Below are 27,928 nucleotides of genomic sequence, written 5' to 3'. Positions count from 1 at the left end.
AAATGCAAATATGGTCAAGTAAATATAAAAGTGGTAAAATAGGCATTCCACGTTCTTGGCAAGTTTATCAACTGGTTACGCGCTTTTTGGTGAATCTATTGTATTTTTCGACGCTATTAGCCTTGGCAATTTGACTAATTGACTGCAGTGTGGTGGCAAGAATAAAGTAATCAAGTTGTGGAGCAACGCAAATGGATAAAGACCATCGAGGGTAGACTTCACCAGCTATTTTGTTCTTTAACAACAGCTAATCGATGAGCACACTACCTTTAATTGTAAGAGTATACGGTGAATATACTAGTAGATCGATGGCTGTGATGATATCTTATCATACAAGGATGAAGTCTATTGGAGCAAGCCGGGTCAAATAGATTGAAAAGACCCTGACAAAGAAATGGCCCAAGTCTTTGAGTTGTCCCATCATCTCTTGAAGATCGTACATGTCCTAAAGCGCCAAAAATCTATCAGTATAATCTAGAGCTTTTGATGGCTGTAAGTGATAGAGGATGGGAGTTTTGGAAAAGTATGGCCAAGGTGCACAAGCTTTGTTCACTTTGACTCATACCTTCCAAATTGTCAGCAATGATGACATTTTTCAGGGACGCATAACAAACTCCGCTTATTATTCTACTGTGGCTTAGCCGTGAGTCATAAAACTACAGCTGTCTCGTTTTTTTGTATGCTACTTTCTCTTCTTCCAACAATGAATTTAACAGTTTCCTCCAAGGAAATCCCTTTGGGACTCTTGGCCATCATTAGCAGCAATGAAGATATCAAAAAGAATATTTCTATCTCTTCCGGAAAAGAGATCAGCTTAAAGGTTAACAACACAACTGAATTGAAGTCAACTGCCAATATCGCCAGATACTTGACCCGCGCCTATAACCTTTTAGACGAGCAAAAGGATGCAAACCAAAGACTTGCTCATGTCTTTGACTTGGCTATTACAGAAAATACCGACGCCTTGACGTCTGTTGTCGAAGCAAAGAAAACAGCCTTCTTGAGCGGTGAACAACCTTCTGCTGTGGATTATATTGCCTGGTTTGTCTTGAAACAAAACAACCTTGCTGCCGACTATGTCAAATCTGTTGAATCTTCTGCTGCTGTTCAAGAAGCCATCAAGGCCGCCTCTGAGCTCCCTTCTTCTTCATCCGCTGCTGTTGATAGCATCCCCACAGTCTCTGGGGTTGGCTCTGACCCTTCGACAAATCCATTAGATGCCTTCAGAAACTTGATTGCTGTTCAAATCGCTTCCCTCGGTAACCTTGAACCAGGCTTTGTCTATCAAGCCATCGATCTTCCTCGTTCCCTTGAGAACGGTGACCTCGCCATTGCCCTTCCCCGTCTTCGTCTCAAGGGCAATCCTGCTGCTATTGCCAAGGAATGGGCAGAGGCCTTTGTTACAAATGACTATATCACCGAAGTGTCCTCCACTGGGCCCTTTTTGAACTTCCGCATCAACAAGACCATCTTAACCAAGTCCACATTAAACATGGTCAGCCAATTCGAACATCACTATGGTGATAACAAGAGTGGCGACGGAAAGACAGTCATTGTCGAATTCTCATCTCCCAACATCGCCAAGCCTTTCCATGCTGGTCATCTTCGTTCTACCATCATTGGTGCTTTCATCAACAATATCTACAAGGCAAATGGTTGGAAGACGATCACTATGAATTATTTGGGTGATTGGGGCAAACAGTATGGTAAGTGGAAAAGGATAGTTCGGGAAAAGGAAAAGTTTTTAATAATTTTTTTCTTCTTTGGACAGGTCTTTTGGCCGTCGGATTCGCTAAATATGGCTCTGAAGAGGCACTTCTTAAAGATCCCATCAAGCACTTGTATGACGTTTATGTTCAAATCAACCGCGATGCTGAAGCTGAACCCACCATCCACGATGACGCTCGTGCTTACTTTAAGCGTATGGAAGATGGTGATCAGGAAGCCCTTGCACTGTGGAAACGATTCCGTGAATTATCCATTGTCAAGTACCGTGATATCTATGGCCGTCTTAATATCAACTTTGATATTTACTCTGGTGAATCTCAAGTGGGTGCTGGCATGCAGAGAGCCATGAAAATGCTGCATGACTGCAACTTGATTCAAGAGTCTGAAGGTGCTTTGATCATTGACCTTGAGAAACATAAGCTCGGTAAGGCTGTCGTCCAAAAGAAGGATGGTACGACTCTTTACCTCACTCGTGATATCGGTGCTGCTTGGGAACGTTATGAACGATTCAAGTTTGACAAGATGATCTATGTTGTTGCTTCTCAACAAGATCTCCACTTGAAGCAACTCTTCAAGACATTGGAATTGATGAACTTTGAATGGGCCAAGAAATTGGAACATGTGAACTTTGGCATGGTGCTGGGTATGTCAACTCGTAAGGGTACTGTCGTCTTCCTCGAAGATATTTTAGAAGAAGCCAAGGAGACAATGCACGAAGTGATGCGCAGAAACGAAGCCAAATACGCTGAAATCGAAGAACCTGATAGAGTCGCTGATGAAATTGGTATTTCCGCTGTCAAGATTCAAGACAACGCTGCTCGTCGTATCAAGAACTACGAATTCAATATGGAACGCATGTGCACTTTTGAAGGCGACACTGGTCCTTATATTCAATATGCTCATGCTCGTCTCTACTCAATTGAACGTAGAAGTGGCATCGAAGTCAACCATAATGCTGATTTGAGCCTGTTGACGGAACCTCAAGCAATCGACCTCATTCGTACCGTTTCTCAATACCCCGATCTCGTCAAGAGCTTATTGAACGGTTACGAACCCTGTAATGTCGTCACTTATGCTTTCAAACTCTCACACGATATCTCTGCCTGCTTCGAAAACCTCTGGGTTAAGGGCGCTGATCCCGCTATTGCTGAAGCTCGTTTGCTCATGTACTGGGCAGCTCGTACAACTCTTGGCAATGCCATGCGTATGTTGGGCTTGAGACCTTTAGAACGTATGTAAAATAACCAATGCTTTCGTAAATATATATAATTGAAAAAAAAGAAGACGTTTTTGTAATATAAAAATACACGATAATAAAATCATGGCCTGTTGTAATAATCATATTTTTATATGAGCTATGACAATCTAGCTCTTTTTGATGGTGTTTCACTAGCACTGCTTGTGCTCTATTATTGATTAGATACATACACTCAAATGTGATGATGATGACTTTACCTCTTTTTCATCTTCACTAGAAGACTCTTCATTAAGCAAGCTGATCTCAATCTTAAAGTCACGGGACGTACTACGCTTCATGTATTGCATAAAGTCGACTCTAGATTTGCGACTTAATTGAATAAGATGTCTTTCATACTGCTCTACACTATAGATCAATTGGGGTATCATCCTTGACTCACGCTGTACTCTTGCTTCTTGTTTTATATTGATTTCTTTTCGTCTCTTGCCCTTGCTCTTCTTTTTACCGTGTGATGCATCGGCTAATTGCTGCCTTTGTCCATAAATCGTCAAGAATTTATACATTCTATCTGTAATATCACTTCCTGATATGCTGATCACCTTGATAAACATTTGAGACATGTCTCCAATAAAAGCAAGTTTCTATTCAAAATAAGTCGCACTGTATATGGTCATAAAAAAAGCTTGGCTTACATATTTAATAAAGGCCTGCAGTGCCTTGTAAAGCTTAGCTAGATTCTTGAATAGGTTCTCTGAACCTGTGTCAGAAAGCACTGTTCGTACTAGTTCACTTAAAGTCTTCATGTATAGAATAAAGCATTCACAAATGTCTTGTTCAAAAGATGGCACATCTTCGTCCGCATTGACAGCTTAAAAGGCAAACATAAGCAAACATTCCCTTTGTACAATTTTATAGTTTACTTACCATACAAACGTAGTTTGCTGATAGCCCAAATAAGTTCATCAAAGGAATGATCCAGATAATCAAATACCTGAGATATAATCACACTAAATGTTTTGTTGCTGATGATCTGATAATGAATGTTAGTTTCCATAGGCTCATCTTCGTCTGCAAAGCTTGATTCTATTTCCCCCGCATAAGCATGAAGATCCGCACACAGGTCGTGTATGATATGATGTTCTCCAGCATCTGATGATACACGGATAAGCAACGATATGAGTTCCTTTGTAAGACCTGTATCCTCAATCGGTCTATCTTTAGCTAATTCATTCACCCAGTTCGTTATCTGTTGTGCATGCTGAGAATAATCTTGACTTGATTTATCAAATGTTCCAGCAAGGAAGCTAATGACTTGCATTATACTAGATACCTCTTTGTAAATAGGTGATCGACCCGATAAAAACTTTATCACAATATCTCGAAGGCTTTCAATAAACGAAGCAATAATCGTGTTTTGATCGCTATCGGGTAATCGACACACGCTGGTCAAAAAATCAACAAAGCGACTGGGCCATACGTTGCGAACAATTTCCAATATCGACAAAAGATGATTACTGAGGGAAATGAGTACTGAAGGTCCCTTTTTAAAAGATTGGTTATTGGCGAATATGCTATCAGAATCTTCTTGTGTGAGAATTTGCAAATAGAGTTGGCATAGCTCAATGCATATATTGAAGCTTTCCTCATCTCGATGTCTGTAAGGATCATTGATGGCCTATGGATGGGGTTATAGATTCACCTTTTTTTTTTTCTCTTTAAATAGCAAAGTACTTACACACTTTAAGCTATCACCTGTACTGACGACTACAAAGTGTACAAGCTCTATATTTGATTTTAGATTACGAAGTGGTTCTGACATATTGTCTTCACTCGCAAACAGATCTTTAAACACCTTTGTTATAAATTTCAAGCTTGATGATGGCTTGTTTGCATTTAATGTCTTTTTGCTTCTATCAGGTATCGAAGAAAGTAGGCCCATCAAATCCTTACGCTTTTTAAATAGGTTGAGTATGACTTCGCTTGTGTCTGCATTCATTTCGTTCATAGAGTATTCATATTCAATGGCAATCTATTGACATTAAGTACTTTTTACTAAAAGTTATTATACAAAGTTACCTCGTAAAGCGGGAGTAAAAGCATAGCATACTGTATGTTCTTTTGACCTTCATATGTATCAACATCAAAGCTAGTCGTCTTGTCAAGCTCCAGATCCTCTAGGGCAGCATTAGATAACCGAATAACGAATGATTTTATATGGCCTCGAAAACGGTTGATAGACTCGATAATAAGAGAACATGTACTAGAATCACTAGCTGCTGCCTGCAGGGAACGAATGGTATTTAGTAGTAGTATATGAATCGGTTCAACTGTCTTGATGAATCCTCCGCTGCTTGAAGGTTCTATGCAAGAATCAAGTTTGATAGGACAAGGCATGCTAGTATTCCTTTCAAAACTTTTCATAAACTAAGAGAGGATAAGACATGCGCTCTCTCCACTTGTTTTCTCTCTCTTTTTTTTACCTGTGTAGATAGCAGTTCAAACACATCCCCAGCAAAAGAGGCATGGTCTTCGGATAATGTGCCTAGTCCATTGTAAGCACATGCTCTAATTTCACTCTGTTGGCTAAAACATCTACGTAATAAACCTTTTTAATGAAAAGTTAGTCTTGTGTGCATAAGAGATGTTATCTATGCTTACCTAAAATTTCAAAGGCAACACTCTCTGCTTGGCTTGAGGCACCGTTTTGTTTCAACTCGACAAGTAGATCATCCAACACATTCAGAAATCCACGCACTGCAACTTCTCTTCCATCAATGTCTCTATTAGAAAAGCAAAATGTTAGTTCTTGTAATAAAGTCATATTCCACAACCTACTTTGCAAACAAGCTTTTCCTTAGTACAAGTATCAAATTATCTCTAAATTGTTGGTTTGTCTTTATAACAGGCCTAACTACGTTTAGCAAACGCTCAGCAATTGGAAAGGGTAGATAAGAAAGTAGATCCAGCGTGTCTTTCAACTATAGAAATACACATACATGAGTTCCTCCTACGTCTGAATATATACACATATTGAGCTTACCGTGGTCAAATGCTTTTCAATAGCATGAGGATAGTCGTGAATGATGATCTCTAAAAGTCTAATAAAATCATTCGCACTGTTTGATCTTGTTACAATACGAGACGTGATCTGCTCCAATATTTCACTTCTAACAACGTCATGGTGCTTGAATAGTCGTGCCAGAATACGAATAGCAAGATTAGCTAGATTGCTATTCGCATTATTGGGTTCTCCGCTTGTCTTGTTTCTTGAGTGACTTGTAGCAAAAAAGCCTCCTTGATTGGCCACAGAGTCAATTAATACAAATGATAGACGAGTCATGCTCTGAATGATTTGATCCCATCCAGCTGCAGATCTATCAGCAATCTCTAGCAGAACAGTGCTAAACCTAGCAGAATCAGATGTCGAGTATTCTAATCAATTGCAATATGAATAAACAGTAGAAAGTGATTTGTTGTTCTATTTACTTGTTATCCAATTGCATTGCTGATATCTTTCATTGTCCTTGAAGGCAGATATAATTGCCGATTTGAACAAGTCAATTATCTATCAATATATTCATTAATAAACTTTTATATGCCTCATACGCTTTCTTCTTTTACAGTATCCTGAAGTCTATGAATCCTTGCCACTGACAATAAGGTTGCAGTGCTAAAAATGTCTAACTGGTTCATTTTATTGGTTTTCATTATTTTAACGAGCTCATTCCCTAGTTCCTGATCTTGTTTGACTGCAAACGACATATGTAGCATGACTGTTCCTTCAACACTATTGACAGATATATCATTAACTATTGTATACTCTCTCTCTCTTTTTTACCTAATATCATCTTTTTCATTCTTGAAGTAATCGAATATACCCTTGAGGACATTCTTTTTATGACCTTTTCTTGAGACAAGCAAGAGCTGATAGATAAATGGAGGCACTTCCTCCAGATCAACTTCATGTAGTTTTCTGTGTTCAAGCTTGCATTATTTTTGTGTAACCAAAGCGAAGAAAGCAAGTTACCTTATCATATAGTTTATACATTGTTCCATCTGCTTGTTCGATAGCTCCATCTCATTCATAGCTGAGCAAACGCCTACTATAGACTGATTTCCCCAGTCTGCGCTGATTAATTTCTCAAAGACATCATTTAGTTCAGTTAGCTCATTTGCTGCTGAGAGTGCGTTCCATATTTTGGTGAAGATATCCAATAACTTGGAATGAATTGTGTCTGACTGATCGATAAGATTGATGATGGTCAATGCTGTCTCGTGTAAAATGTTTGAAGGAAATAGCTCAATCTTTAAAGTAATTAATAATAGCAACATAGCGTCTTTCGACCTTACTTCTGGTAAAATCAAATTGACCACACTTGAGCTTAGACCGGACTTGTCTATGATATCTCTATGATCTGAGCTCAGCCTGTTAACAGGAAGCGTTAAGAAAGCATATCAATAAGAACGCTCATTTACCATTCGATAACACAGTCAATGACCACTTGTCGACGATCTAGATTGAATTGTCCTTCTTCAATGGGTGAACCTAATCAATGAGCAGAACGTGTCAATGACAATTATTAAACTTAGTTCAACTATTGTTACCTATCAAGATGGATCTAATCAACAAGACTATGTCGCTGTCATTTGTTGTTGACTGATGAAGCTTTGTTTTGATAATGTCAGCAATCTATAATAGATCAAACACTTAGATCACTTTCCCTTTGGAAGAAAAGAAGATATTACTTTATCATTAGGTGAAGTGCTAAGAAATTCCTTAAGTAATGCCTTATCCTTTTGTTTGCTCAACTTGAGTAGCTGAGCGTCCATGTTGCCTGTATCAAAAATAAGCAACTGTTTTTTTTTCTTTTTTTTTTACTGCGCGTGCGCCTAAGCGTGTTATTCGGAGTGTGAAATCACTAAATAGACAAAAAGGAAATATGAAACTTGCATCCAACAGATGTTTCTATTCCTGTCTCTGTTTGAACATATAAAAAGTATACACACCCAACAAAGCAAACCTTAGCCTGTTCATTTGCCATTGAACAAATGAACATGAAAAAGAAACAGGGTGTCTCTAGTGCTGACAATGAATAGTGTGCCCACCTAAATAAATAAAAAAAATTCTGCACTCTATTTTCCCTCTTTTTTTCTTTTTCCTTCTTTTCTAATCAAGGCTACAAACGCAAAGAAAAAAAAAGGAGAGTAATCGTTTTTAGCAAGTTACATGAATTCTACCCAATCCCAGGCTTCAACTAATCCTAAACCCGTCTTGCATGGTGTAAGAATTAAACAAAGAAAAGTAAGTGGTATTGAAGAGATGCATAACAACTTGCTAATCTCTCATCCGTAGGGTGTTCAAAAAGCAAACGCTAAGCACGAGCCTGAGAGTAAGAATAAAGGAAAAAGAAAAATGTGATTCATGAGCTAACTGTCTATTTTTAGTTTTTAGAGAAAATATACTTGGTCAATTGAATACTATAAAGAAAGGTGATTTTGAAGCTATATCTTCTAAACTTGACTCCCTTGGAAATACACTTGACTATCGTAAATACGGTGATTCACTCTTTGAAATCCTTATAACTGGTGGCATTATAGGCAAGTTTATATTATATGGTTCCGAACAAAATTATTAACTCTTCCTATAGAAGCTGGAGGTATTATTAACGATGATTCTGAACGAAGCTCTTTCTGCATTTTTGCAGCAGAAGATGATGCCGCCGTGATTAAAAAATACGTTGAAGTATTTAGTAAATTGATTCGTCGTTACAAGTATTTGCAAAGAATCCTGGGCGAAACCCTCCATAACCTCTTGCAGTATATCAACAAATGGAAGCCCGAAGAGAACTCCAAGTTGGCCAAATCAACTAGCTTGTTTATCTGTAACCAGCTTGTGTCTACATCCGTGTTGAAGGTTCTTTTTAAGGATTACCTTGTTAAAGAAGGCCACTCCTTGGACTTTACTACCACCGTGTTCCGTACGATTATGGAAGAACAATCGGTCGAACAGCTCGGCCGTTATTTGAGCAGCGAAGATTTGGATGCTCATGTTATTGAATTTTTCCCTCCTAACAAAAGGGACGAAGATTGTCTTGTTCGTCATTTTGAAGCAGAAGAAATGAAAGGATTTGTAGACTATTATCTCAAGAACAAGAAGAACTCCAAGAAGGGTAGTCTCTTGAATGAATTGCATGAACAACTGATGAACGATGCGACTGAAACTGCTGTCATTAACTTTATTAAAAGTTCCATGAAGGAAGCTGGATTGAACGAAGCAGAGGTGGTGCCAATCGTTTGGCAATCCATCATTAGTACCCTAGACACCATGAACGCTCGTCCTGATCAACTTGAATCTCAAGTCTTGCGTGCCATCAATCGTTGGTCCAAGGTATTAGAGGCATTCTCGACCTCACCTAAGACAGAAATTGTTCTCCTTCAAAAGGCTCAATTGTCCTGCTACGAAGATGTCAAGTTGAACAAGTATTTCCGCAAGATTGTTCAAACTCTCTACAAGAACGATGTTCTCTCAGATAATGCTATTCTCTATTGGAATGATAAAGCTCATCTTGTTCAAGGAAAGACCCTCTTCTTGAAGCAGATGGAGCCTTTTATTACTTGGTTAAAGGAAAATGATGAAGATAGCAGTGATGAAGAATAAAAATAACAAAATGTTAAACTATTATCCATTTGTTTTATACTTATGCAGGACCCATAATAAAACGTCATGAACTTGTTTAAAAAAAAACGTTGTAGGGTATTTACTTGGATGCGTAATGCGCCCTACGTAGTACGCTTAACATCTGCCTTACGCAGTTGTGAGTGTGATGACATCGATATTTGATTAGATAAACCAGTGATATTGGTCATAGATGATTCATCCTAAATACAAAACTTCCGCGGAAAGACAAGATTTTCTTCCTTTTTTTTTCTTTTTTTCTACAACTTTATGTCAAATAATAAAGATAGCAAAAAGAAAAAAGCGAATGGTTCCAAAGATTGTAGTAAACTACCAATGCCTTATGAAGACTTGCAAAGCTTGCAAGTGGCATTTTACGAGATCAACTCTTGGATTGAAAAGTCAAAGTCACTCTTGAGAAAGACAACTGCCGAATTAGAAAAGGCATCACAACACTTGCAAGTCAAGCCAAAGCCAGACCCTACGATTGCCATTGAACAACTATTAGACCAGCATCCGCTGCTAGACAGCTCTTCCATCAATGACATGAAGTGGGTTTTATCATTTCAGCCAGACAATCTATTACGAATCGATACCAATATTACCAGTGTAGAGCAACTGATTGAAGCAGTGCATAAAATTCGCAGATTGCAACAAGGCAAAGAATGTATGAAAGAAGACGTACAAGAGCAATCGCTCGAACTCTACTCTTCACCTTGCACTCCTTCAACGAGCTCAACAGCTTCATCATCCTATTATCAGGCAGCAGAATACTGGTTCAATGCATCATTAAAAAATCCACAATTCGCGATTGATGACTATAAACATTGTTGTATGAACCTTGATAACCTCTTGAAGAGCATGATCCCAAACCCTTTACAGTGTATCTTACAAATCAGCTGGAACTGTTTGCATCCCAAATTTGCCTCCGACTGGGATTCGTTCTGGAACCGATCGACTGATCCAAAGCTCAATCGGCTCTGTACGGATTCTGCTCTCTCGAGAGTGTTCTTGCATATCATGCGCCATAACCGAGCGCTATGCCCTAATGCGCCAGATCTGGCTGGGTATTATTATGATCGAGCCAGAGAAGAACTGATGGAGTATTTCGACGCTCCGGCGAGTTGTGCTCTTGTCGAGGCCATCATCAATTTATCCATGAGTTGTTTGGTCTGTAAGCGCTACTCAAAGACACAGATCTATCTCGATTTGGGATACCGCAAGTGGCTCGAACTGGGCGCTAGTCGATCTCAGTATAGAATAGACATCATGATGAGAAAGCGATACTTGAAGCTCGGCCTGGCTTTACAATATAACGATTGCCTCAATAGCTACTACTCGGGCGAACCTTGCATTATTGACGACAGCGACCATAACGTAGACTATAATGAAATTATTGTACTGAACGACAAAATAATAAAGGGGATAAAGTGTAAACAGGATATCATGCGTTTTGAGCAAACTAGGATCAGAGAAGCATTTTATGTTCACCACGTAGAGTTGATAAAGATTGGTAAACAGACAACAAAACTGGCACTATGTGGTTCATCAGAAAAGGTCTTGCTGGCAAGAGAAAGACTCTTGATAGACTGGCATGAGCGACTGCCCGATAACTTTGTCAATCACGTCGAAAGGCCATCGTCAGCCTATGCGTCTATCGAGAGACAGGCTTCTTTACTGTTAAAAATGGAATATGAGCGTCAATGGATCATTATACACAAGCATATCTTCAAGAACATTAATGTAAATGATGACGCCCATTGTCAGCGAGCAAAGTCAAAGATACAGTGCATAAAATCTGCAGTGGCTATCGTCGAATCAGCAGAGCTATATAACGAACAGTTTGAGTGGTGTGTCTTTCAGTTCTTCTTGACATGCATCTATCAGGCCTCCACCGTGTTCTGTATGATTGCGCTCGAAAAGACTGGAGAACAGGCGCAATGTAAGTCGATGATTCTGAGAGTCATGCGGATCTTGGGGGTCGCAAGTCGCAAATACGAAGGAATGCCAGATGGGATGGCGCAGTATCTTTGTGAATTCTTAAAGAATCAAAACTTGCATGATGATCTTGAGTGTGCATGCAACACTTATTTAAAGCTCAAGCCTAATCCTATTCAAGAAGAAAAAGAAGAACAAAAAGAACAAGAACAAGCACAGGTGCAATCACTACTACAGCAAGACTTGCTACCAGATCTACAAACAAACTTGGCGAATGATGAAGAATTGAGGGCGCTTGGTTTTGATAGCGAACTGAAAGAACTAAAGCAAATGCTTTCGACAGACAATTGATATTTTTCCTGCATTATATAATATACATCATTTCATCATTGTCATAATAAATATTTATTAAGGGAGGAAGCAATTCAATATTTACACTTTAATCGAGCATCATTCATCATCACTATCGATGCACCCAAACACCAACCGGTTTCAGCGCCCTGAATCTTTTTAGCTGTTCTAATACGGCGATGAGAAGGGATTTCATAGCCTATCCGTAAAAGAGCATGCATATAGGTAAGATCAAGGCAGTAACTGGGTGTGCCCTTGATCAATTGGACAGCACCTGGTATATGTCTAAACGCTTCAAGATCTTGCTCACATACGCGGTTGGCCAGTTCACCAAACTCACGTACAGAGAACTCTGGGGGCATACCTAGTGGCTGTGTCAAATCGTAAAAATAAGAAAACATGTAGAGGTCGCGGTCAGGGAATGACTCGGTCAGTGAAGGTTGATAGATGCCATCAAAGGCACAGGGCTGTCGAATACATCTCTTGTCCTTCTCAAACACGCGTTCGATCAGTCCTCGACAGGGCGCATGGCCGGCTCCTGTGCCGACCAGTTGAAACTCTCCAGCTGTCTCTGTGTAGTTTTCGGGTAAACAAGGGTGGTCATAGACACTATGCGACTCTCTCCAGAGCTCAGTTACAAAAGACTTGATCCTTTTCCTTGCTTCATTTAGACCAAAGCCAAGATAAGAGTGTTGATAAAGTGTGTACTTGGCCTTACCGATCTCTAGTTCATACACATGATCGCCTGGAGCCATACGGCCGGTTGGCTCAAATACAACCTGGGTCGATGCTCCTCCGAGATCAAAGACGCCCACTGTTGATCCACCTAGGTTTCCTGACAGGTAATTGACGGTCATCCAGGCAAACACACCTTCCTCCTTGGCATCCATCACCTCAACTGCATGAATCGGAAACGGCATCGTCTCTAGCTTTTCGCGTACAGCACCCAACAGTCCCTCACTTGCCTCTTGACCTAACAATCGCAATCCAGCTGTAGCCTTGACAGCAATAGGCGTGCATTTTTGTAATTCTTTAGGTACATGCTCTATGGCAAGCTGAAGGAGGCGATCGAGTGAACCTGCTCCTGCCAATGGATCATCCCTATACGCAGATAGACCAGGCTCAATCGCATGAAATATTTCGTTTTCTAGTTCTGGCATCTCCTTGCAATAGTTAAATTTGTAAATATGGATACGAGAGCCAGAGGATCCTGCGTCAATCATGATTGCGTATCGAACGAGCGGTTTCCCTGGATACGGTACCGTACAGTGCTCAGATATCTGTGATACTATTATGTTTTTAATTTAGAATTATCTCTTTTGTATTCTATAACTTTACTTGTATCTGTATCAAAATAGCTTAGTAAGAGCCATAGCACCAAAAGAAGACTGAACAAGATGGTGGCAGAGAGAATGTGAGTAAACTTTTTTTGAAATAGATTGTTCATTTTATGTTGTTTAACATGAATTGAATTCTGTCGTTGATGATGCAACGATCTAATCAGATTGTCTCTTGATGAAATGGTGAAAAAAAGATAAAAAAAAAAGAAGGAGGTCCATTTTTTCATTTCTGCTATTTTTGTCCAAAGTAACACAGATAATCTTGTCAGTGAGGTGTCTTTTGTATCTCTTTTTTTTTTTAAAAAAAACATTTAGAAATAATTAATGGACAAAGGATTTACTGCTTCTTTAGAAAATGGACAGGAATCAAGTAAAGCTTTTAATAAATAAAAAAGTAATGTGAATAATTAATGTATAGAAATAGCACAACAACAACAACAACAACAACTGAGACATGTCATTGTAGCAGCCAAGGATGGAAGAACAGGCAAAGATATTCAGTTATATTATACGTTTGAGAAAGTGGTCGGTAATGGATCCTTTGGCATTGTTTATCAAGCAAAGTTGATGCCCAGTGGAGAGAAAGTAGCCATAAAGAAAGTACTGCAAGACAGACGATTTAAAGTAAGTTCAGTCAGGGGATGATCCCTTTCTTTTTTTTAATATGTTTATTTGGGGAGAGAATAGAATAGAGAGTTAGAAATGATGAGATTAATGCATCATCCAAATGTGTGTGGGCTGAGGGCTTTCTTTTATAATCAAGGTGAAAAAAGAGAGGAAGTTTACTTGAATCTGGTGCTAGAGTATGTACCAGAGACAGTGTACCGAGTTGCCCGACACTATGCAAAGATCAGACAGCCTATACCCATCCTTCAAATCAAGTTGTACATGTACCAGTTATGTCGAGCACTCGCTTATTGTCACAGCATTGGTATCTGTCATCGAGATATCAAGCCTCAGAACCTACTGTTAGATCCAATTTCTGGGATCTTGAAACTTTGCGATTTCGGAAGCGCCAAGATATTAAACTCTGGAGACTCTAATGTGTCCTATATCTGCTCACGTTACTATCGAGCACCTGAACTCATCTTTGGAGCTGCCGATTATTCGGTCAAGATCGATATCTGGTCAGCAGGATGTGTCCTGGGTGAACTCTTGCTCGGTCAACCCCTCTTTCCAGGTGAAAGTGGTGTGGATCAGTTGGTGGAGATTATCAAAGTGCTGGGAACGCCTTCGAGAGAGCAAATAGAGCTGATGAATCCAAATTATACAGATCACAAGTTCCCCTTGATCAAGCCTCATCCTTTGTCAAAGGTAAAGTATAAAAGAATAAAAATAAAGACTAATCAATGTTTGTTATATAGATCTTTAGATTAAGAACACCACCAGAGGCTATTGATCTGATGTCAAGTATATTACAATATAATCCATTGGCTAGACCATCAGCCAGTGAAATCCTTGTTCATCCCTTCTTTGACGAACTGAGAAATCCTGATACAAAGATGCCGACGGGAAAGAGTCTTCCTCCTTTATTCAACTTTACAATGGAAGGTAAGTCGAATACAGTTTTTGGTTATTTTCAAATCTAAAAAAGACAGCATTTAGAGTTATCCATAAGACCTGAATTCATAAAGAAATTAGTGCCTCCACATTGTTATGGTGAGTTACTTTCTAGGGGAATTGATGTGAGTCGATTCGTGACAGCATCTATGGACACTTTGTTACATAAAAACTCTTGTATATTGTAATCAGAGAATTGGAAAATATGTAAAATTATATCTTGCTATTAAATAAAAAACAACAACTTAAAGTACTTTGATAAGCTCTTTATTTTATGCTTTCTATATGATTCAATGGTCTTCATACCTTCTCTTTCTGTTTTCATTCACTTTTATTATTGAAAAACTTGTTACATAAAACTATACAAATTAATTTAAAGGGGGATATGACTGAAGTAATGCTTTCTTTTTTATAACAGTGGCTTATGGTGTTCTTGTGATGGTGTTGTTGATGTCGTAGGGGGTGCATAAGACCCATCTACGCCCATTTCAATAACCTGTTGTTCTGCAGCAGTGGTGAACGGATCGGTGGCATTCTGATAATAACGCTCTGTTTCCTGATGAAGGGTACTCATCTCAATCTTGACGTGTTCCTGCTTTTCTTCCATCTCTTTACCAATGTTGGCAGCCAACTCAGTACCAACACCAGCACGAGTACCCCAGCCGACTTCATGTAAAGTAAACAAGGCATAGATCTTCATGATGGCAAAATAATAGTTAAACAAAAGCCAAGCGGGGAGAACCCAGATATCCTGAGGTCGTTTTAAAAAGTGAGGAACGAGCTTGATAAATCGAGTGATCAAGAGCCAACAGATATAAGAGATGGCAATGTTCCAAGCGGGCAAGGGTGGGTTGGTTGGACCTGCGTGTTTTTCTTGAAGAGAGGCAAAGACGCCTACCATGATAGGGCCGGCTAATAGGGTGAGAGGGTTAAAGATTTTATCGACCATGGTGAAGGCAACATAGGGGTGTCTTCTCCAGATATAACGCTCCATAAAGAGGGAGCGAAAATCGGATCGCCAGGTATTACGAGTCCAACGGAGAACCTGTTTAAGGAAACGCCAGTTGTTCTTGAAGGTCGAGTAGAGCTCAGCTTCCTTACAGATTTGAGCATACGTGTTCCAGCCGTGAGAGACCATCCATCGAGTAAGAAATTTGTCATCACCAGAATTGAGAGGATACTTGCCTAACCAGAGATCATTTGTGAAGCAATACTGAAACGCGGGGTCCTTGAGGATCAAGGTACGATAAGCAGCAGTACGACCTGATAGGCAACAGATACCGCCATCGATATGGGTTGAAGCAGCGATTTCGATGTTTCGACTTGTCAATCGGAAACCAGCAAGGATTTCCCAGAGGGTCTGACGTCCATTCGGATCAACAGCGTGTACAGTCTGACTGGTGCCTACTCCACCCATCTTGAGATCCTCAAAACAAGCCAGGATATAATCGAGCATAGTTGGTTTCCAGATAGCATCATCATCAGAAAAGACAATAATCTCTGTTGTACAGGCGTTAATACCCTCCACCATCTGAAGTCGTTTATTGGCCTTGGGTACTGTCAGCACACGAATTTTGGACGGATCAACCTCGTTAGCTAAATCCTGTAGTGGTCCTTTCATCTTTGTTTCGGTGATGATGATGATTTCTTTAGGTTTACAAGCTAACCAACTCTTGGCAGCAATCTTGAATTCTTCTCCGGCATCAATGGTGGGCACAATGATTGTAACATCTTTTTCTGGTATATAGGTTGGATTTGCTTTAGGTAATCTTGGTCTATAGACAAGCCAAGCTGCTACTTTGATAAAGTACCAGAGGTATCTATAGAAACCAATGATACCAAATGGTAAAAAGAAGGGCAATAAGCCCAAATCGTCTGTCAAGTATAACATTAAAGAAAAGAGAGAGAAAGAAGAAAGAAATTTTTTTTTTACTGCTGTTATTTTTGTGCTTTTATTAATTTAGAAAGCGAAGGATAGGGAGCACATCGAATGTGTGTCCCCTGTTTCTCTGAAATGGTTGAATAAAGGTATATAAATGTTTATGTATGTGTAACTACAAGATATTTATAGTAAGAATATCTAAAAATAAGGTACGTGTGTTAAAATCTGATATGTTGATTGGCTGGCTTTATATAATTGAAATCTACTTCACGTCCATCTTGTTCTGATTTTATAAAATGAAGCACTTTAAACGAATTAAGCTGATGATTGAAAATAGACTTGAAAGGATGATTCATGATGTAATTAGCAACATTACTTTGATATCTCAACACTTTTAAATAATCAATAATCTGTATCAATTCACACTCTCCGCTTGAACGGAAGCTACTTGAGCCATGAACAAACTCTGTTGGATGAATCACATTGAATGGCTGAAGGACTGCCTTGCTGCTTGAGTCATCAAGTAAGATCGTATTTGTCGCATCAAATCCTTCTAATCTCTGCCACACTTTACTCAAATCCTTTATCGTCGCTGTCTTCTTACTGTACTCTTCTATACTTAAACCGAATGAGGTACGATCCCAGACGAGAGCAAGTTTAGACTGATGAGATCCAAACATTCGACACATGAAATTAACTGAATGAGGTTGTGCTGAACTCCACACCATCACTGTGAAATGATCAAAGATGTAGTCAAAGAACAAATCACTAAACGGTCGAACAAACATAGATCCACCTCCTTTCACTCTTGACACAAGTGTTCCGTTGAGATCCAAAATGAGCAGTTGCTTTCTTGGTTCTTTCAAAGTAATGGATGCCTGTTTTGCAATTTCTAAATAATGTTGACTTGGCTGTAAGATCTGTTTCAATGACATTGAGGCTTATTTTTTCTAAGGAGAAACAGAAGGAGGGGGGCGTAAATAAAAAGACACCAAAATTATAAGCTCCCCGTTTTCTCTCTTTTTCTCTCTCTTTTTTATTTAATATCCCTTTTTTATACCCCTCTCTTCCCAATGTCCATTACGACAACGACTACTACTATTAATACTAGTAAACAAGACTATGACAGCCGAATAAAAGTAATACAACTCACAGATAACCAAACTTGTCAGTGTCAATCTTTTACGTTCAGTCATGATTGTTGTTCAGATTGTAGTCATATCTTCCATAATACTTTTCAGCCCACGCAAACTCAGCTCACTCTATTACAAAGCCAGAAGGAGGCTGTTGTCAAGGAAAGACAAGATTTGGATAATAAAATCACGGTATTGGAGCAAACGATTGAAGAGAAACAAAGGATTATTCAAAAGACAATAGACAATGTCCAATCAATGGAACACGACTTGAAGATACTAAAGTTAAAATGCGAGGAAGAAGTGGCTCAGGTCCAAGTGATTCAAAAATCAAAAGAAACAGTCAAGAAAGAACTGGAAGAACTAAACCAAAAGCTATTCGAGGAAGCAGACAAGATGGTCAAGATCGAAAAGAAGGAGCAAGAAAAGATTCGTGAGGAAAATAATAAATTACAAAATGCACTAGATGAGGTGCAGGACCAGCTGAAGACGACGTCTAGTCAACTGAAATCATTAAAGAGCCAAATAGTGAAGCCTGCTGAGGCCATGACCATCGATCATCTTTCCCGTGCTCAATTAGAACTGATGATCGCAAATAAGGCGTATACCGGGTTACAGATGGAAGCTGTAGAAGATGATGCAGCATTGATGGATTTTAATGACTTTATACAGCAAGCGAGTCATACGCCGCTTAGGAAGCTTCATTTATTGAAATATATGAAGTACTGTATACGAGAAGATATTGAGCCCTGTTTACGATTTGGTCCCAATCCTCGTACCACCAGCAAAAAGATAATGGATGCTATCCTAGTCAAGACCTGCTTTGTCGAAGAGTGTCCTCAAGGGTTCGTTAATGAAGAATGCGAACGCCATCTAAAAGAGGAAGCAACGGCTACCTTATGGGAAAGATTTACGAATGGGAGTGTCTTTTTAGGATGCCAAGCCTGTGGCAGAAAGATAGAAGAAGAAGAAAGAGAGCAAGTGCTAAAGTACAGATTCCGAATATCCTATTTTGACGAATGGGCTTGTGTGGATCGCTACTGCCGTGATCGGCTCATAGCCGTCATGGAATTTTACTCATTGATTAGACATATAAGAGCAGGCTTATACAAATTTAGATCACTTCATGAACTATATCAACAAATGATAAGATTAAGATTACAAATGTTCCTTGCAAGGTATAAAATGAAAACAAAAAGTATAACTTATACTCACCCTAATATAGAATGGGCGCATTGCCTTATATGCTATCTTCTTGCCAGTTAAACCCTCAGACGATCACAACAGCCTTCCATGGAGAAGAACACGTATTACCTTATTTAAATGAAAGATTATCCAGCTCAACTGATTCAACAATTACATCTATTTCCACTGTAGAAACAATAAATACACTTACATCCTTACATTCATAATACGCATTGTGTACATACGCATAAACAAGTCCTCCCCCCCCACTCTCTCTTCTCTAAATATATACGAATAAAGTTTTTATTGGTTATAGCAGCTTATCCTCTTCGGTTCCGGATGAACCGAGCTTCCATATTTGTACAGATCGTCCCGCTTTCTTAAAAAACGTGGAATAAAATATTCGTTTTTCCAGCTTGTGTCCTAATTGATGGACATGCCACGAGTTAACGCTCATTCAAAAGAAGGGCTAATCGGAAATACATATCCTAAAAGATACGGAAGCTAGGTCAAACAGCTTTCTTTTCTTAACAACAGAGTGGCAACTAAGGGTATTTCTACAAAAAACAAAGCGCTTTTATATAGCAGATCCTTTTTTTATCAAAGTTGTATAATATATATCATTGATTCATGCATTAATTTCTACTTCCCCCATCCAGCCTTTCTCTCTCTGTTTTCTTACTTTAGTACATACGGAAGAGATGAAGATGAGGGGAGTGATATATTTATTTAACAAAGGTAAAGAGAGAGAGAAAAAAAATGGAAAGAAAAGAGAGAGAGAAAAAGAGGGGAGAGATAGGATGTAATGTATACATAGAAAGAGATCTATTTCTTCTTAGCAGGAGCAGTCACGTTGAACTTGAAGTAAATGATATCACCATCTTCAACAACGTATTCCTTACCCTTTTGCATGTACTTGCCTGCAGCCTTGACAGCAGATTCAGATCCGAGTTCTTTAAGATCTTCATACTTCATGACTTCAGCCATAATGAAACCACGTTCAAAATCAGTGTGGATGACACCAGCGGCTTGTGGTGCCTTGGTATTCTTACGGATAGTCCAAGCTCTGACTTCATCAGGTCCACCAGTGAAGAAGTAGATAAGTTGAAGAGCGGCATAACCATTGACGATGATCTTAGGTAAAACAGAAGGTGCATTGTTCTCCTTTTGGATCTGTTCCTTTTCTTCAGCACTGGCAAGAGTAAGACGGTATTCGTAAGCACCAGAATAAGGAATCATCATGTCACCAGGTGAGTTTTCGTCGATCCAGGCTTTAATTTTAGGAAGCCATTTGTTCTTTTTGCGAAGGTAATCCTTTTCACTCAAGTTGGCGAGGTAAATAACAGGCTTGGCAGTAAGAAGGTGGAGACCGTTGATAACTTCAGCTTCCTTGTTGCTCCAGTTACCGTGACGAACATCCTTACCCTGTTGAACCCATTCGAGAACCTTGGTGACAATAACAGCTTCTTCCTTCTTGGCCTTATCGGCAGCATTACCTCCATGACCGAGACGTTTGGCAACGTTGTTCAATTCGGTTGCTTGCTTTGTCAAGAATTCTTCATCCTTCAATCTCAATTCTTCACGAATGATAGCCATATCACGAAGGGGCTCCAGCTCTCCTTCGACGTGAATGACATCGGGTTCGTCAAATGCACGGACAACATGGAAAATGGCGTCAACAGCTCTGATGTGAGACAAGAAGGCGTTACCTAAACCAGCACCAGATGCAGCACCCTTGACAAGACCTGCAATATCAATCACTGTCAACTGTTTTCACGGTTAGCTTTTTCTTTATACTTATTCTTTTTCGACTTACAAATGCAGGGATTTCCTTTGCAGGCTTATAGTGTTGACATAACCAATCGAAACGAGCATCGGGAACAGCAACACGGGATTCTTCAGGGTCTATATAAGAGAGTATAAGTAAACGACATTGTAGTCAGACTATCGATAAACTTACCAATGGTACAGAAAGGATAGTTTTCAGCAGCAGCAGAGGCATTGGTAAGGGCGTTAAAGAAGGTGGATTTACCAACATTGGGAAGACCAACAACACCAATCTTCAAATTGTTGGAAGGACGTCCAAGCAATACCTTTTCTTCTTTAACAGCCTTCTTGGGTGGCATATCTGAATAAAGTGAAATGAGTAAAAAAAAAAAAAAAGAGTCAAATGACAAGGTGCTTTAGAACACTCACTGTTTTTTTTTAAAGTAAAAGAGAGAGAGAGAGTGAGTGAGACTTGACAGTTTTAAAAATTTTAAGTCTTTTTTAAAGCCCAGCTCCGAGTTTTTGATTAGTGCGAGCTGAGTTTTAAGCCACAAGACTACGTTGGTGCCTGGATCTCTCTATTTCATTTGATGTATTGTGTGTTAAATAAAAGTTATGAATACAAAAGGATTTAACTGGTCAATAAAGAGAAAGACTTTTCCATTGTCCTGAGAATTTATTCTTTTTTCCTTTATTATGCCTCAAAAACCGCAATGAAGGCAGGCTTTTTCAAATGTCACATTAACTCGCATGTCTCTCTCGAATACAAATGTCAGATACAACTACGTTTTTATACAATATATTCTCTGTATTTTTAGGTTGCTTATAGATAATACATTTTAGAAGTATAACTTGCGTCTCATGTTTGCCTCTTTAAAGAATGATACTACGTTGCTTTTCATCACGCGTATGAAAATTTTATTCAAACGCAGTAAAATGATTAGATATGTATAAGAGATTAGAAAACCATGCTCTTTGAATCCAAATTTATACAATAGCTTGAACCATCAAACTTTCCCAAATGACGTACAAGCGATCATGACTTTCTCTATAATTTATATATTTTCATATTTAAGATATCTGCTTGTTCATAATAGTATTTATCATTGTGATTGCTGATTTATCACGTGGTTGCTTTTACAATAACATTGACCAGATGTCATATACATGTATGTATCAAAAATAAACTGTCTCCTGTTTATACGTATTGACCCACACTATATCTTTAATAAACATCGCATTAATGACAGATTCTCTTATTTTTAACTTTATACATTATTACTGGCTAACTGGAGATGAAACAGCATCCAATGAATTTGTTCGGATCATCAGTTACAACTGTCAGTTGTAAGACTGGAATTGCGTAGTATAATATGAGTATGATAACAATGAGGAAAAAGAAGAGGGCATGCGCATTATGACCATATCTTGTATATTCGTCATTTTGGAGGGGGGGAAATCAAGAGATTGTCTGACAGTGTGTGTTTTTATTAAAGATACAGAATTTGTTCAAAGTCAGTTAGATTCATGCGACAGTTTCAAAAAGAAAAGAGAAAATGGTGAATATAAGGTAGAATGACTATGGAATAAAAAAAGAGGGAGATTGAAAGGGATAAGTTGGGGGAGAGATGAAATATACAATGACGAAGAGAGAGAGTAAGAGATGCTAATGTAAATAGATTAAACAAGATCACGGCTTTCGATGTATATCCTTGCCGATAAATCCGTTAATAGTTTCTTTTCGAGAATAAACTTTCCTTCTTTATATTTATTTTCGCTACTATATGCCTTGACCTATTGAATAAGGAATTAATACAAAAGATAACTAATTGCGTAGTTCAACAAACATAAGTCCAACCAAGTAATGTTGAGCACTGTGTACAGTATATATCTCTAACTCTATGTAATCCGGTTGTCATATCTCTATCCTCTGCTTTTCCATATTTAACGTTTACTCTAACAATAAAGATAAGAAGAAGAAGAAAGAGAAAGAGAGAAATACTTACACAGATTCAAACAAATATGCTTGACCATGTTGTCCATGAAATTGCTAATATATGTATTAGATAAGGTTGAATAGATGAAAAATAGATTCAGTTTACTCTTGATATGATGGCGTCAGAAGTAGAAAGATGTGTTTTACATTTAAGACAACCATAAATAGTCGAACTTCCTTCAAGGTAAGTACGGTAAGTGAGTCCCATACGATGATATTAACTCAAGCTATTATATAAAGAACTGTTGATACACAACTTGATCACTATTAAACTAAAAAAAAACCCTTGTTTTCAAAAATAGAATAAAAAGAGAGAGAAGGAGAAAGAAAGATAGCAAAGCAAGAGAGAACAAGTGAGAAAAAAAAAAAAAAAAAGGTAGTGGTTTATATTCCTTTCCACAGAAATCTTTCCTTTTTAGGTTCACTAGGTGCAGGTCAGGCTATGTTGTCCGGATTGGAATTCACATCACCCCTGTTGTTCCTTTTTGATATAGTATTCATCGTCAGTACACCTTGTATATGCTTATAGGTCTTATGGTTATAGTACACTCTCCTAGTCAGCCATGGTGGAACTTAAAGATAAAACAGGAAAAAGCTCGGCTTAAAACAACTATGTGTAGCGGCATAAAGAAATTTGAGCTACGCACTTATTCATGACAGTTGTTGTGGATTGCTCGCCGTAATGATGCATGACTTTATTGGTGATGATAGGTTATTAACATTGCTCAACAAAAAGAAAGATAGTATGTGTGTGTAGATGAAATGATAGATTGACCCGAATCTAACTATCCATTACAAGTTAATATATACAAATGAACTAGTATTAAGCGTCTTTACCATGAAAGACATATTGTATCCGTGCGATAATAATTGATTATGTAAAAACTGACTTTTTGTTTTTCCGAATGAAAAACAAGTTCTTTCTTGTTGGAATATATCTTCTTCCTTATTTAATAATTAATAGCTTTATTCGATTGAAAATCCACAAGGTTATACTTTAAAATCAATCATGTTGTGTGTTTGTATACAATAAAGATAAATGTTCTGCGTTGACTCATTTATCCTAAATATTCTGACAAATGACAATACTTTAAGCAGCAAGTTACGTTTTCCTATTATATACTCCTGAGCTAAGACCACCATGAGTATGACAGCTCCCTTAAGGAAGGACACTACTGACGAGAACAATTAAATCGCAAAGATAAATACCTGCACTGACAGAAAGTATTAAATTTCATATTGAAATCAGGTTTCTCTACAAGAGCAACTTGTTTTCAGTGAACCAAAAGGGTTATCCTCCTGGGACAGTATGAGCCAAAGATAAAACTATTGAAAAAGCTCTTTCAAAATGGTCCCAAGGAAATTGTCAACCATTAATAGTTAATACATGACTTTACCAATCGGATGCAATACTTGCTGTTTGAGGCATTTACTCAGGGCTTTGCGAAAAAGCAAAAAGTATAACTTGTAGATATCTTTGACTCCAGAGGACTTCATTGTTTTGCAAGCAAGAAAAAAAAGTCGATGAAAGTATGGACCCTCTTTATATGAAACTCGTGATACTGATATCAAAAGTAATCTAGTTTTTACTCGAATATTCCATTCTTTTTATTTGACGGAATCTAACAAACCGAACAGATATAAACTTTAACTTCATTATTCAAAGTTTCAAACTAGTTTCACAGTTTAATTTTTGATTCCGAGTCAAATAAGAATAGAAAAAAGAGGGTCATGAAGTGCATTGCCAACAAGCAACCAGCAAGGTGGATTTTTATTCTCCGCAACTTGTTTTTCTCTGCAGCCACAAGCACGGTGTATTAATGTAGGATACACACGAGTGTAAAGACAACACCTTTAAATAGGATCTTCGCTTCTCGTGTTTACATCACCTTATTCGGCAACATCACAAGTAGATGAGCCTTTCTTAGTACATTAATAGAATGGTTATTAAACTCATCTGTATAATCTCCCTCTCTCTTGTAAGTAAGTAATCCACTAGTGATGCTTAGTTTATAGTAAATGTATAGAGAGAAGAGAAAGGAATAAATAGTTAAGAAAGCGTGGGTGACAATTGACAAGATTAGGTTCTTTCCGATTTATATGCAGAAACAATCTCGGGGTTGCACACATAAACTATAATTAAATGATTTGCTTCCTATTCTCTTTGTTTATATATTCAATAAACCAAACGCCTATAATGATTTAATATAGAATAAGAAAAAACAGTGTAGAATAAAAACCAAAAACAAGTGTCTATTTGAATATTTGTTGCAAGATGTCACTTTCGGTGCACTTCCGAAGCTGCTGATCTTGTGTTTCTTTTAATTAGAATTGTCTTTAATACTTTTATATACATCATAAACATGTTCAAATATTTGATTATAAAATGTACTTTATTCATCCTAAAAAAATCCAGGCAAATATTGGATCATATAAAAACTTTTTTTTGTTGGCAGAAGAAAAAAAAAAAAGTTTGTATCCCCCGCCAAAAGACGAGAACGCCCCTGCTTTTTGTAATATATTTTTAGTTATTTATTTATCTCTTTCTCTCTCTTCACATACACACACACGTACACCCTTCTCCCTTTCAAATCTTTCAACTTCCTCCCTTTTTTTCCCTTTTCTCGTTTTTTTTTTCTTCCTTTCTTCTTTCTCTTTTTATATTTTTCATTTCGTCTTTTTAGTACTTTTTTTTATCGGAAAGCACACACATTTGTTCCCCGACTAATAGAAAGAAAATACATACAAACAGGGACAGAAATAATAAAAAGTAGGGTCATTGCAGAACATCATGGCCAACTCAGGTACCGATTCAACTAATTCACTCAATGACAATGACTCAAATTGTTCACCGAGGTATGGCACTTTAATTTTTGTTTCTAATATACATAACGCGTTCATGTGTAGTGGCAATACCAACTATTTAGCAACGAAAACATGGCATAAAAAGCTGACTCAAGAACCTTTACGTCGACCTCGTGCTGAGACAGCACCTCCAGATCCTGTGATACCCAACAATATACGTAACCCAACCCATGTTTTCACTAGCAGTCTATTCAACGCACAGAGTCAACCCCTCTGGGACGGTCAACCACATAGTCCTACTTCAGATCAATTACTCAGAGAAGACAGTCATCATACGATTGCTAGTACATTTGCCTCTTTAGGATTAGACGATAGTCGAACTTTAGACAATAGACGTACAATTCATGCAAGCCATTCATATTCTTCACTTCAATTCTTGGCTGAAACTCATCAGCAACAACAACAACAACAACAGATTCCATATGATTCCTTTTTAAAACAGCGTCCTCCTCTGATGGACCTTAGACTTCAAGGAAATAGACCAAGAGCAATGAGTGCTGTTGATTCCCTAGAGGAACAACAACAACAACAACAACAACAACAACAGGACCATCCTCCTTTTCAGTCCATATGGCATCCTCGGCTTCCGTTAGAAAACAATATTCGTCGTCCGTTCCTACGCAACTCGAACAGCAGTGCTGATCTGTTAGAGATGATGGCAAGACAAAGAAAGGCCAGCACGGCTAGTTCATCCCCCATTTACCATCAGGATGAGCCTGACTTGGCAACACCACCTACCGCATGGGAATCCTTTGAAGACGCCGAGATCATTCCTCATGGGCAAATCCCGAGTCGTTCTTTATGGATAGGTCAGCTCGATCTTAGCATCACAACCAATGATTTGAACAATTTGTTTTCAAAATTTGGGTCTATTGAAAGTATAAGAATCTTACCGGACCGCGAGTGTGCGTTTATCAATTACTTTGGGGTCGAAGAAGCATTGAGAGCCAAGGATGCGTTGATTCACAAGATGAACAGTAAACTTGGCAATTCAACCATCAAGGTCGGATTTGGAAAATCTGAATCAGTGCCACAACAGCTGTCTTCCTCAACATCGTCACAGTCATCTCAGTCTCAACTGTTGACCGATAGTGTTCAAGAACCCACTCGAGCGTTATGTAAGTTAAATAGACAAGAGAAGGAACGGTTACTTATGCTTAATAGGGATTGGAAATATTCCAAGCAACACAACCCAGGTTGCTTTGGGAACCGTCTTTTCCACCTTCGGAGCGATCGAATCCGTCCGTGTGCTGCCCCACAAAAACTGCGGATTTATCAATTTTTTTAATCTGGAAGATGCCATCCGAGCTAAAAAATCGTTATATAATCGAGAGATCATGGGACCAGGCACAGGCGTGGTCAAGATTGGATATGCAAAAGTGCCTTCGCTCAAGACGATGGAAGATGATGTCGAAAAGGAACACCAACAGTACCAGCAGCAAGTGATGATGTACATGATGACCGAGATGATGACACATAATCCCAACATGGTGTCGGCCATTATATCAGAACGAAAGATGATCATGCAGGATTTTGGTGAAGATGAAAAGGATGGTCCGATGTTCCAAGGTGAGGGTCGCACCAATAAAAAAAGGATATAAGCTCACTTTTGTAACTTAGTTCTTCATTTGCCTCAGCATTACTTCCATACTATACCAGCTGCTCCCGAGCTGGGTCAGTCTAGAAAGGTCGATATTGCGAAATTAAGAGATATTCGGAAAAGATTGGATAATGGTCAAATCTCGGTAAAGGAACTGGAAATCATTGCTGTCGAATGTTTAGATGAGTTGGTGGAACTTTGTAGCGGTAAGATGGAAACCATGTTAAAAAAAACAGAAATGAACCCATACTGTCTGTAGACTATATCGGCAACACGGTCATCCAACGATTATTTGAAAAATGTTCAGAGATGACCAAGTCTCTTATGCTTGAACGAGTAGCGCCTTATTTAGCTTCGATTGGTGTACACAAGAACGGAACCTGGGCCGCTCAAAAGATTATTGACACAGCAAAGCTTCCTGCACAGGTATAAAGTCAAAAAAAAATAGTAAACTACATTCATATTCACAAAAAAAAATAGGTGAATCTTATTTGTGAGCATATTAAACCTTATGTGCCCGCACTCTTGTTGGATCAGTTTGGCAATTACGTTGTTCAATGTTGTCTCAGTCTTGGCCCCTTACAGAATCAGTTCATCTTTGACGCTATTGTCGACTCATGCTGGGAAATTGCTCAAGGACGCTTCGGCGCGCGAGCTGTTCGTGCCACACTGGAGAGTCCCCATGTTACCAAACGACAGCAAGTAAAAA

The 27,928-nt window shown here is 38.5% G+C and overlaps 12 protein-coding genes across 12 annotated transcripts in view; 6 read left to right on the top strand and 6 right to left on the bottom strand.

Moving 5' to 3' along the window:
• Positions 1 to 702: 702 nt before the first annotated feature.
• RHIMIDRAFT_141665 (arginyl-tRNA synthetase) lies at positions 703 to 3,081 on the top strand (the record flags this gene model as incomplete). The annotated part of the gene is made up of 2 exons (XM_023605703.1): positions 703 to 1,706; positions 1,772 to 3,081. Coding segments are annotated over 2 exons (2,200 nt in total), but the record flags the coding sequence as incomplete, so codon positions are not given.
• Positions 3,082 to 3,083: 2 nt separating this feature from the next.
• On the bottom strand, positions 3,084 to 7,756 carry RHIMIDRAFT_238031 (uncharacterized protein; the record flags this gene model as incomplete). The annotated part of the gene is made up of 18 exons (XM_023608873.1): positions 3,084 to 3,134; positions 3,184 to 3,567; positions 3,619 to 3,794; positions 3,851 to 4,601; positions 4,662 to 4,955; positions 5,003 to 5,350; positions 5,407 to 5,531; positions 5,585 to 5,706; positions 5,762 to 5,904; positions 5,967 to 6,358; positions 6,413 to 6,491; positions 6,548 to 6,713; positions 6,765 to 6,885; positions 6,973 to 7,231; positions 7,277 to 7,352; positions 7,403 to 7,472; positions 7,532 to 7,616; positions 7,673 to 7,756. The coding sequence occupies 18 exons, from the start codon at positions 7,754 to 7,756 to the stop codon at positions 3,084 to 3,086; spliced, it is 3,726 nt and encodes a 1,241-aa protein (XP_023465924.1).
• A 397-nt stretch (positions 7,757 to 8,153) lies between these two features.
• Positions 8,154 to 9,584, top strand: RHIMIDRAFT_251987 (ARM repeat-containing protein; the record flags this gene model as incomplete). Its single annotated transcript, XM_023610912.1, has 4 exons — positions 8,154 to 8,228; positions 8,280 to 8,316; positions 8,372 to 8,542; positions 8,575 to 9,584. 4 exons carry the CDS (start codon positions 8,154 to 8,156, stop codon positions 9,582 to 9,584), a joined length of 1,293 nt encoding a protein of 430 aa, XP_023465923.1.
• A 288-nt stretch (positions 9,585 to 9,872) lies between these two features.
• Positions 9,873 to 11,928, top strand: RHIMIDRAFT_306981 (uncharacterized protein; the record flags this gene model as incomplete). Its single annotated transcript, XM_023614514.1, has 1 exon — positions 9,873 to 11,928. The coding sequence occupies one exon, from the start codon at positions 9,873 to 9,875 to the stop codon at positions 11,889 to 11,891; it is 2,019 nt and encodes a 672-aa protein (XP_023465922.1). The 3' UTR covers positions 11,892 to 11,928.
• A 37-nt stretch (positions 11,929 to 11,965) lies between these two features.
• RHIMIDRAFT_287817 (nucleoside phosphatase GDA1/CD39) lies at positions 11,966 to 13,338 on the bottom strand (the record flags this gene model as incomplete). Its single annotated transcript, XM_023613510.1, has 2 exons — positions 11,966 to 13,179; positions 13,230 to 13,338. The coding sequence occupies 2 exons, from the start codon at positions 13,336 to 13,338 to the stop codon at positions 11,966 to 11,968; spliced, it is 1,323 nt and encodes a 440-aa protein (XP_023465921.1).
• A 217-nt stretch (positions 13,339 to 13,555) lies between these two features.
• On the top strand, positions 13,556 to 15,034 carry RHIMIDRAFT_292330 (Pkinase-domain-containing protein; the record flags this gene model as incomplete). Its single annotated transcript, XM_023613881.1, has 5 exons — positions 13,556 to 13,601; positions 13,656 to 13,855; positions 13,919 to 14,545; positions 14,596 to 14,782; positions 14,837 to 15,034. The coding sequence occupies 5 exons, from the start codon at positions 13,556 to 13,558 to the stop codon at positions 14,977 to 14,979; spliced, it is 1,203 nt and encodes a 400-aa protein (XP_023465920.1). The 3' UTR covers positions 14,980 to 15,034.
• Positions 15,035 to 15,200: 166 nt separating this feature from the next.
• RHIMIDRAFT_308622 (putative polysaccharide synthase) lies at positions 15,201 to 16,682 on the bottom strand (the record flags this gene model as incomplete). The annotated part of the gene is made up of 2 exons (XM_023614575.1): positions 15,201 to 15,340; positions 15,362 to 16,682. The coding sequence occupies 2 exons, from the start codon at positions 16,680 to 16,682 to the stop codon at positions 15,201 to 15,203; spliced, it is 1,461 nt and encodes a 486-aa protein (XP_023465919.1).
• A 209-nt stretch (positions 16,683 to 16,891) lies between these two features.
• Positions 16,892 to 17,608, bottom strand: RHIMIDRAFT_251982 (HAD-like protein; the record flags this gene model as incomplete). The annotated part of the gene is made up of 1 exon (XM_023610911.1): positions 16,892 to 17,608. One exon carries the CDS (start codon positions 17,606 to 17,608, stop codon positions 16,892 to 16,894), a length of 717 nt encoding a protein of 238 aa, XP_023465918.1.
• A 456-nt stretch (positions 17,609 to 18,064) lies between these two features.
• RHIMIDRAFT_251981 (uncharacterized protein) lies at positions 18,065 to 19,218 on the top strand (the record flags this gene model as incomplete). The annotated part of the gene is made up of 2 exons (XM_023610910.1): positions 18,065 to 18,984; positions 19,032 to 19,218. 2 exons carry the CDS (start codon positions 18,065 to 18,067, stop codon positions 19,216 to 19,218), a joined length of 1,107 nt encoding a protein of 368 aa, XP_023465917.1.
• A 598-nt stretch (positions 19,219 to 19,816) lies between these two features.
• Positions 19,817 to 21,117, bottom strand: RHIMIDRAFT_203233 (uncharacterized protein; the record flags this gene model as incomplete). The annotated part of the gene is made up of 3 exons (XM_023606673.1): positions 19,817 to 20,758; positions 20,808 to 20,896; positions 20,952 to 21,117. The coding sequence occupies 3 exons, from the start codon at positions 21,115 to 21,117 to the stop codon at positions 19,817 to 19,819; spliced, it is 1,197 nt and encodes a 398-aa protein (XP_023465916.1).
• Positions 21,118 to 22,438: 1,321 nt separating this feature from the next.
• On the bottom strand, positions 22,439 to 22,962 carry RHIMIDRAFT_238022 (yippee-like protein; the record flags this gene model as incomplete). Its single annotated transcript, XM_023608872.1, has 4 exons — positions 22,439 to 22,552; positions 22,606 to 22,714; positions 22,765 to 22,808; positions 22,861 to 22,962. The coding sequence occupies 4 exons, from the start codon at positions 22,960 to 22,962 to the stop codon at positions 22,439 to 22,441; spliced, it is 369 nt and encodes a 122-aa protein (XP_023465915.1).
• Positions 22,963 to 26,165: 3,203 nt separating this feature from the next.
• The window catches only part of RHIMIDRAFT_227171 (ARM repeat-containing protein), a 2,782-nt gene continuing 1,019 nt past the window's right edge, over positions 26,166 to 27,928 (top strand). Inside the window, exons 1-5 of the mRNA XM_023607588.1 lie at positions 26,166 to 26,737; positions 26,784 to 27,188; positions 27,240 to 27,425; positions 27,479 to 27,645; positions 27,700 to 27,921. Coding sequence (XP_023465914.1) covers positions 26,272 to 26,737; positions 26,784 to 27,188; positions 27,240 to 27,425; positions 27,479 to 27,645; positions 27,700 to 27,921 — 1,446 coding nt within the window. The 5' untranslated portion in view covers positions 26,166 to 26,271. The remainder of the gene's footprint in view (positions 26,738 to 26,783; positions 27,189 to 27,239; positions 27,426 to 27,478; positions 27,646 to 27,699; positions 27,922 to 27,928) is intronic.

This window comes from Rhizopus microsporus (assembly GCF_002708625.1).
Source record: "Rhizopus microsporus ATCC 52813 unplaced genomic scaffold scaffold_9, whole genome shotgun sequence".
NCBI lineage: Eukaryota > Fungi > Mucoromycota > Mucoromycetes > Mucorales > Rhizopodaceae > Rhizopus > Rhizopus microsporus.
The sequence above is the reverse complement of the archived record's forward strand: the minus strand, read 5'-3'. Positions and strand labels throughout refer to the sequence as shown.